The sequence below is a fragment of the Symphodus melops genome, assembly GCF_947650265.1.
Source record: "Symphodus melops genome assembly, chromosome: 1".
Classification (NCBI taxonomy): Eukaryota; Metazoa; Chordata; class Actinopteri; order Labriformes; family Labridae; genus Symphodus; species Symphodus melops.
Genome location: NC_136691.1, coordinates 36,035,767 through 36,044,940, shown reverse-complemented (window position 1 = coordinate 36,044,940; position 9,174 = coordinate 36,035,767). Strand labels below are relative to the sequence as shown.

The 9,174-nt window shown below is 42.2% G+C and overlaps 1 protein-coding gene across 1 annotated transcript; it reads left to right on the top strand.

Annotated features, from left to right (window-relative positions):
• Positions 1–4,097: 4,097 nt before the first annotated feature.
• ccdc92 (coiled-coil domain containing 92) lies at positions 4,098–7,991 on the top strand. The gene is made up of 3 exons (XM_079341618.1): positions 4,098–4,270; positions 4,849–4,890; positions 6,149–7,991. The coding sequence occupies exons 1-3, from the start codon at positions 4,135–4,137 to the stop codon at positions 6,955–6,957; spliced, it is 987 nt and encodes a 328-aa protein (XP_079197744.1). The 5' UTR covers positions 4,098–4,134; the 3' UTR covers positions 6,958–7,991.
• The last annotated feature ends 1,183 nt before the right edge of the window (positions 7,992–9,174 follow it).

The following is a 9,174-nucleotide window of genomic DNA, read 5'->3' as shown; positions in this document are numbered from 1 at the left end:
TTCAAAACCAACTATTAGGTGTTTAAATAAATAAAGAATACTTATCTGTGTGTGTTTGAACACACATTACAATACAGGCCACCCTTGCATAAGTCAGGGACCCAGTTGGCCATCAAGGTCAAAACAGTCTGGACACGCCACTAGTGCAAAAGTAATAGAAAAGGGGAGGACTAGAATTGGTACATAAGAAATAGAAAAGGGGAGGGCTAGAATTTCAAATTGTGCATTTATATTTGGTTTGTTTATTTATTTATTTTTGCTATGATGAGAGACACACATCACGTGTCATGCCCATGTTTGACATTGACCACATTAGTTCAAAGTTTTACTTAAAGCCATTAAAACTAAAGACCAAAAACCCCGTGTTGAACAGATTTAAGAAAAGTCATCTAATCCAGTCATCACAGTATGCTGCTGTAACCAAATTCCCCAATCTGCCACTGAAGGACAACAACCCCCTCTGCTGTCAACCAGCTGTAGCCTACTTTGTCCAAAAGCTCTCATCTGTTTTAATTAATAAAATGACCTCATCAGTTTGACATACAACGGACATTAAAACCCAACACTCAAATACAGAGCTGTTAGAAGAAGCGTTAATTGTTATCACATTTCTCTCATTTGTAGTAAGACTATTTTCCAGTGCTATCACTAGGTGGCGTGAAGGCATCACTAAAACTGAAACAGGTGACACACTCAGTTGCTATGGTGATGACGCTAGTGACAAAAAAAAAAAACCGGAGCACGTATCTGACAATATTTACTACAATGTTTTATTACACACAGTCAATAAAACACCAATCGTTTACTGTTAATTTTCTTGTTAAGACTGTACTTGTAATTTCCACTCTTTGACTGAATGATTAAATTGCTCTAGGCTAGCTATAATTTCCTCTGGTATCCCACAATGCATCGCTTTATTTTGTCTTGTAGCTCAGGGAGATGATAGGAGACTGACACAGCCGCCCTCCCCTCTCACCCGGCCGAGCCGAGCCCACTGACCTGACAGCATCACCGACATGCCCCGCAAGGCTGCGCACACTTAGTCGGTGCTGCTGGTTGGCTCAACCACAAAACACAACATTGTACAAGATATTCGACGACCGCTTTGTTATTAGGCACAAGGTAAGCTCTCTACCTGATAATGTGCTGGTGCTAGCCTCGTTAGCTTTTCAGCTAGGTTAGCATCATTAAAGCCTCATACGTGCTTCCTCTGGATGGAGAAATTGTTTTCATTGAATGGCATTTTAAACGTTACAGCTGTGTCGCTTTGCGTGTGTGAAGCCGCAATAAAGCGTATTTTTGAGGACTTTGAAAAACATTTTCGGCACTAATTCATGCAGGCTGATTTAGTTGTCATTTTCTCCAGGACATTACTGCTTTTTTGTAAGAAATATTGTACTTGAAAAAAATGTTTGCAGATAACCTTAGTCAAGACCCATCTGGTGGATTAATCACAGGCCGTATGTATCAGTATGTATGAATGTATCTTCTGCAGTCATATATTTCCTTATGTAAAGCAGGTTGTTATTTGGTTGACGGATTGTAAATAGTGTCCCCCATTCAACGGTATATAGGAGGGTTTTTAAAAACTTGACAGCAGCTGTTCATAGCATTAGCAGGCTTTTGTTTTGATGACCGGGAGGAAATACAGTGATGGCATCCAAGCAGGTCATAAAACAAACAGTGTGGCAAGCCCTGGGTTTGTGACCACGTATGCTCGGCTTGAAAACGACAGACAGGGTCAAGTCCTGAAAGATAACGATGTCGGAAGCTTGCCTTTTTTTAGGTTTTGTGTGGTGGCTATCCTCTGGCAGCAAGCAGCAGCAAGTTTCATGTGAGCTGCGGGTTTGAGGCTGCTGTCCGCAATGCAGGTGCTGAAATAGAAAGTAACAAGCGTTACCTTCGTAAACGTAGTTTATGCCCTCGTAAAAAATGAATGCGGTGTTATTGCTTGTTTTTTTATTCGTTTAGCTTTAATTTAAAACCTGCGTTTATCTCCCCTTTAACCAAATTATGTTATTATTGTCGCAGTGGTAGGAGTTTAGATGTTGAAGATTTTTATTACATAAATACACACATGTGCAAGCAAGAATATGGATTATTTTACCAGTAAACATAGTTGCCCGAAATAATAAAGAAAACAACAGTGCATTTTGTTGAAAGCAATGGTTAATAAAGGACAGGTGTTATGAAGATACAGCTTCTTCACAGGGAGAGTAGAGACTGCTAAGCCTTGTTGTGGCTAAGGATGGAGCTAATGTTTCATGCTGCTGCAGTTCATTGATTATTTATGTTCCCTGTTTGAGGTATGCTGGTTTGTTTATAAAGAAAAATAAGTCCATGCATGAGTCGTGCTTTTTTGTATTAATCTCTGTCTTTTAAAACAGCCACAGTTTGCATTTACCCCCCACTGTGTCCCTGAACAAAGAAAGGTAAACTTTGTCTTTGTCTGTTCAATGCACTGATCGTATGTCCACCTTTGTACCACTGTCACCTTCATGCTTTGGCGTTAGCCGTGTAGCCAAGCTGACTGAGGTCATGTTTTTGTAAATGGAAAGCTATTCTAGGAAGAAGCTAGGGTGAGAGATACGCCTGCAGCCCAGGGTTTACCGGAAGGACTCCACATTACTCATCAATAATAGATGATCTCCTCTGACTGTATGACACACTGCTTGCTCTATCTGTGATACTAGTCTTTGTTTTGGTTTCCTTTTTCTTATCTTTTCTTCAGGTGGTAATGACAAAAAAAAAAGTCTCACAGACAATTACTGAAACTAGGGAGTGTGTCCAGCAAGGTGTCATGGGATTTATTATTTATGTAAGTGAGCTGATGATGTCAGAGCGAGAGGCTGTGGGATGTTTTATTGAAGCACACTTATGTATGCAGGGAGAGGCTTTCTCTGCACTCAGGAGGGCTGTTGCAGGGATCAATGTGCTCTCAACTCTCAGCACAGCACAGTTGTCTGGCAGAGGGTGGAGTTGTCGGAGCTGAGTGATTGTTTCTCTGCCTCTGGTTCATGAAACAAGGAAGAAAAAGGGGAGGGGGAGGTGGGGCAATCTAGGGAAACAAGGAAAAAGCATGCCTCCATGCCACACCCAGTAGTTTTCTGATTACTATCAAGAGGTCTGATTTATTTTTAACTTCTTCATTACTTTAGAGTAAAAAGGGACATAAATCAACATTGAACCGACAGATTTAAAGACACAAAGCCTACCTTAAAGGCTGTTTGTTGTTTGTCTGATGTTGCTCTGCATCTTGAAAAAAAAATAGGACATTACAGTAAAAAACATATACATGAACACAGTCAAACAACATCATGTGGAGATGCACTTAGAGAGATGCAGCCTTGTGTTTTTATCTGTTCTTTTCTGTGCTGTGGATTGAACACAGTCACACACGTGTTTTATAGCAGTGAGAGATGTCCGTTTTATTTATTGTAGGAACCAATGGAGGACAAACTGTGCTGAAGTGTTCCACATATCAGAAAAAGAGTCCTTCCTAGTTTCTTTTTGTCTGTACTAACAAGCCAAGATGTGGTAGGAAGAGTATTCCCACTGTTTGTCCTGATAACATTACAACATGGACACACGTTGCAGATTAGATTAGTGTGTATTAGGTTAGGGTTACCTTACCTTTCAGATGCCACCCTTCTCACTCTAAGGTTTTATATCAACAATTACATTTACTGCAGAGAAACTGCGGCTGTAAATGAGTGTGCCTTTTCATGGCCACCAAGCCTTTCTCTTGCTGCTTTGTTCACTTAACAGCATTGACCTGGCCTTATAAATGACAGCCTACACACACCTCCTCTGCATATTCAGAAAGTCCTTCCCTTCCTTGTCTCAGTATGTTTGCTGCTGTTTTTATCAACTTCTAGTGGCACAGGTTTTACACTTGCACGTGTTGGCTTGAGCGCATTGCAAATGCATTTTATAGTACTACATTAACAATGATCCGCTCAAGCTGTCATACAAATCAGAACGTCTGGCCTCGCCAGATGTTTATGTGAGAAACTGTAATATTTGACATTTTTACTGAATGTGTTGACTTTTTACTTCTCCTCTCTCTTTTGTCTCCGCCTCTCCCGTGACTGGAGGTTGCAAAGGCCGGTGTGTCTGTGAACATTATCAGCCATGGCGTCAGCAAATGTTACACTGGAAAATCAGCTGCACAGCGCACAGAAGAACCTGCTGTTCCTCCAGCAGGACCACGCCAACACGTTGAAGGGGCTTCACGCAGAGATCCGCAGGTTACAACAGCAATGCACAGGTGAGCGCGGCCACCTGCAGCCGCCGCCTTTCTCTTTCAAACACTCCCATTAAAAGAACTTCTCAGAGGCCCTTCTCTCTTTGTCGTGGAGGCAGAAGGCTTGCTTGAAAACAAACAACTCATGTCAATAAAGATCCCATTAGTATCATCCAATTCAAAACAATGCAAATGTGATACCTAAATGGATGTTTGAGACACAAAGAAAAAAAGATGCAGTGGAGCCAATGTTAAACCTTTTAAAAGGAAATTGAATGTCTTATTGGAAATGCACTCAATCGTAAGTGAATACACCGCTCACACAGCAAAATCCTTGTTCAGCTCATCAGCGCTGATAAATGTTCTTGTTGATGGTGACCCAGGGAAACAGAGCACTGTATGCACTCGCCCTGATTTAACCTGTATAATCTTATTAAAAGAATGCGCTGCCATTTTGAAAGCACTGACATGCATCGCCTGCTGTTTGCTCAGCGTGAGGATCATGCTGTTTGATAGCTGGACTGTTGCAACATCATGTGATGAGGACATGTAATTAACCCTCCTCCTCTTCTTTTTTTTTTCTTTTTTTTTTTTTTTTTTAGACCTGACATACGAGCTCACTGTGAGAAGCTCTGATCCCTCAGGTAAGTACTCTATAACACCAATCAGCACACACACACATCTGTTCGAACTCTGATGTCCAATTTCTAGGTTCATACGTTACCATTAAGTGATTAAAATGATAGAAAGTCATTAAACGATGAGATTATTTTAATCTGTGATTTTGTCAGGGTAAAGCCCCATGATTGTTGTTTCATTAGGAAGCAGTGATCTACTGTGTGATACACAGTAAACTAAGAAATACACTGACCAGGAAACACTTCAAATACTTAAATCAGGTTCTTATTTCTTCAATCTGCTTTATTAATGACATTTATTCTAGTAAAACAGCAGTAAAGTGCACATCGGCAGCAGCAGCAGACCAGACTTGACAAAAGTCGGGGCTTTAAATCAGTGGATGGGCCTGTGAGCGGAGCTCTGCCCGTTTCCTGGTAACACACATTCCCACCCAGGAAGCGTTGCATTGTGGGACTCCCTACAGTTCATCAGAGATCCCACTGCTGCGCCCCTCCCCCGACGTTACCATGGCTGTGACACGGAGTCACAACCAGGTCCACTGTCTTTGTATTGGCTTGAAAAAAAACCCAGCCCAGTACAGCCAGGGAGGTCTGTGGTAGACTGCACACAGTCAAATGTACTTACAGGCTGCTGCTCATCGCACTCATGTGTGTTTTTAGAAACATGTTTCAAGCTCACCCAGGATCACAACACCTAACCCAGATGTCTAACCCAGATCTGACCAGTATTGTTTGGACCTCCAGCTCGAGGCACGATCATGTTAATGTGGGGCATCTCAGAGATTGGAGTGCAGGAAATCAGATTATCTGTCACAGCGCTAATGCACAGGCTCCATCCTGCTTAGTGCAGCCCGACTCAGCTCCTCCAACTAGGTTGAAAATTCACCAGATGAAGGGAAAACAACAGTTAAACGCACAGCTTAAGAAACAATACACACAACTTTCTGACATTGTGTTGTATTATATACAGCTGTGTCAGTTCCATGAATGTATAGGCTCCAAGTGGGTGGGGCAGGTGAAGGTCGAAAGAGAGCCGTGTGCTTATTGTCTGGCAGAGCTGTAATGTGAAACTGGAGCTCTCTGTTCACTGAAGATGAGTCTCTTCAGGATCAAACTGTCTCTGTCTGCTGACAGACTGCCCATATTCAGCTCTTAATGTATTAACGATTTGTCCAGTCTGCGTATAAGTGTATCACTGTTTGTGTGTACCTAATGGTGTTTACTTGTGTTCTAAAACTTTTTTTTTTCTAAATTGTGTATGCAGACAGCAGCGAAGTCCGATGCAAGGAGCTGCAGAGAAGATGTGAGGAGCTGGAGGCCCAGCTGAAGAAGAAGGAGGAGGAGAACACTGAGCTCCTTAGAGACCTTGAGCAAAAAAATGCGATGATCTCTGTTCTGGAGAACACTATCAAGGAGAGGGAGAAGAAGTATCTCGAGGAGCTCAAGATGAAGAGCCACAAACTGGCTGTGTTGTCTGGGGAGCTGGAGCAGAGAGCGAGCACTATAGCTTACCTGACCTCTCAGCTTCACGCCACCAAGAAGAAGCTGTTAGCAGGGAGCTCGTCTGAGGCCAGCCCCAACGTTAGTCCAGTCACCTCCTACAAGCCCTCTCCTCCCCCTGCCAAGGACAGGCAGCCTGAAACCCCACGACGTCGCATGAAGAAGAGTCTCTCTCAGCCTCTTCACCCCGAGTTAACAGAAGTGTATCGGCTGGGCCCGGATGGTAGACGGCTGGTTCTGCGGGAGACGGTAGAAGCCATGCCCGACCCAACACCTTTCCTACAGGCTGGTAGGGACTCTCCTGAACCACAGGTAGTGAGAGAACGTCCTGCTGTTATCCCCCCTATTGCCTCCGAGCGCCCCCCTGTAGCTCCCCTCGGCGCCACAGCCAGCCCGCGTCACAGCCCAGCTCGGGACCGCCAGTACAGGGCTCATGTGGGTGTCGCACACCGCATCCCACATGGCACCCCTCCATTGGCTCCCCCGCAGGCGGAGCTGGAGACATTGGCGGTGGACCAGGTCAAGGAGGAGAAGGTTGTTCGGAAGCGCTCAGGAGCTGACAGGACAGTTTAACACTGTAATGCTGACGCAAATAAACGCACACACACACACACATCTACTGTAAAACACACAACACTGCAAGAGCAGGACGGAGCCTGACCCACTGTGTAGCCTGCTTTCTACGCAACACTGCAATATGGAAAAAAACTTAATCATCCTTTTTTTTTTTTTATGGTATTCCATAAAAACTTGTTTTTTTCTTAATATAAAAAGGACGACTGCAAAGCATGCCAAATGTTTCTATATCAACACCAATTGAGATCTTATATTAGACACAGCTTGACTTTTTTTGCTTAGACTTTTGTCATTCTGTCTCATGTGGTGTGAACAACAAACCTTCAGCCAAATATTTGCATCAGTGCCTGCTCCGCCTGTTCAACATACACACGCTGTGTAGTGTAGTTAAGGCTTACACTTAGCATTACAGGTCTCTATCTGCTTCATCTTAAACAATAGTCTGGACATATCAACACATATAACCAGACTTCTGCAGCTGCGTAGGGTAGAACTGATACTATTAAACACATACTCTCGATATCATCATCTTGTCATATCGGTATAATAACTGTAGGTCAATGTTACTGTAGCTATGAGCTGCAAAATGTGCAAGAAGCCCTGGTGGTGCACAGGTGTAAATGCAGTATGAAACGCTGGTGAACAAGCAGTGTTGTTTGTGTCGGAGAGAGCGAGGGGGAGGGTGTGTGTACAAAGTGAGACACTGAAGGCCTTTGAGAGAAGTACGTTTGGACTTATACGATATCTCTTGATGTTATTTGTGATACATGGGGAATTTTTCAAACACTGCTGTAATAGGATTTTGTGATATAACCTCCTGTTCTTTATAAAGGCTGCACATTTGTAAGGAATTCTTTTTTTAATTTATTGTTTCATAGAGAACACAAAAGCACCTCAGATATTGACAGAAACCACTGCAACAACGACATGACGGTAATTATACTCTATTAATAACCTGCTTTTCACAGTAGTATCACCTGTCCTTGAAGTATACGTGTAATTCAATACAATAAAGAAATGCTTTTTTGGTATGGGGACTGGATTTTTTGTTTGGACTGATGGATAGAAAAAAAAGAAAATATATGTATTTTAATAAGGGGCCATTACAGTCCTACATATCTCATCTGCTTACTGTCTCCTAAGATCAACGATGAGTGCTCCATTTATTTGATATCGGTTTATAAAGTCCAGAGCTTATTGTTCACATCCTGTTCTGGCACATTGAACAGTCAAGTGCCCACTTGTGCCTTATAAGCCTTCGATGTAATAAGAAATGTGAAGGCAAAGTCCTGTGAGCACTCAACTCTTCTGCTGGATTAACTGGAAATGAAGTGTATTAAGTGTTCTTTGAAACTGAGGAAAGAGGAAGGTGAGTGTATGCATAAAGGATTAATCGTCTGCACCAGTAACATCACCTCATGTTAAACTGACTCAGAAGAGAGTGCTCATCTCTCATCACTGAGCTGAGATGAGGCGTGTTTCCAAGAATACAAACATGAATGCAGTTCAAACAATTGGCCACCAGGTGTACTCGTTTACAGTGACAAAATGGACATACCATCAGTATCTATACCAAGTCCACAGGACTGCTGGATTTTAGAGTTTCACACTAAATTCACTCCTCTGTTTGAATAGCAGGACAAGAATCTCATCAGTGACATGTATCAAAACAGTTCATAAACTTTCCTCAACAGTTTTTCATGAACACAATATCTTAGAAAGAGGCCATAACTGGTTTAAAGAAAAAGCAATCTGAGTGTTTTTAAGATACGACACAATTTCTTACCTTTATCATTTGAAAGTATGGAAGCCCGAAGCATACATCCGTACAAGTTCTCAATGTTCCTTTAAAACGAGTGAAATAGGCTTCACTTGTCTTATTAGTGTGGGCAATGGGAACACAGCGTGTCATGGTCTGGTCTTTCACAGTCATTAGCCTAATGCTTTACAATGCTTGTCCGGAAAATTATCCTGATATCACGAGAAAACAAGCTGTGATGTGAACATTCATCTCTTACAGAAGGGAAATCAGCAGGGTTATTCAGAGGTAAATATCTTGAGAAACAACTGAAATGAATGAATTATCAAGCAATAATATGTGTACGAGTATCACAGCAGCTAATGCAATGTTGTTCTGATTGTCGGTTATGTGAAACAATGATTAAAGTTTCTACATAGCTAATTCATTCAAAGCAGAATATCAAAAATATCCAT

What these genes read in the sequence shown, in the direction of transcription:
- ccdc92 (XM_079341618.1), top strand. Translation starts at nt 4,135, where the DNA reads ATGGCGTCAGCAAATGTTACACTGGAAAATCAGCTGCACAGCGCACAG. An exon ending in GTTACAACAGCAATGCACAG is followed by an intron (nt 4,271 to 4,848) that starts GTGAGCGCGGCC and finishes TTTTTTTTTTAG; the next exon opens with ACCTGACATACGAGCTCACT. An exon ending in GAGAAGCTCTGATCCCTCAG is followed by an intron (nt 4,891 to 6,148) that starts GTAAGTACTCTA and finishes TTGTGTATGCAG; the next exon opens with ACAGCAGCGAAGTCCGATGC.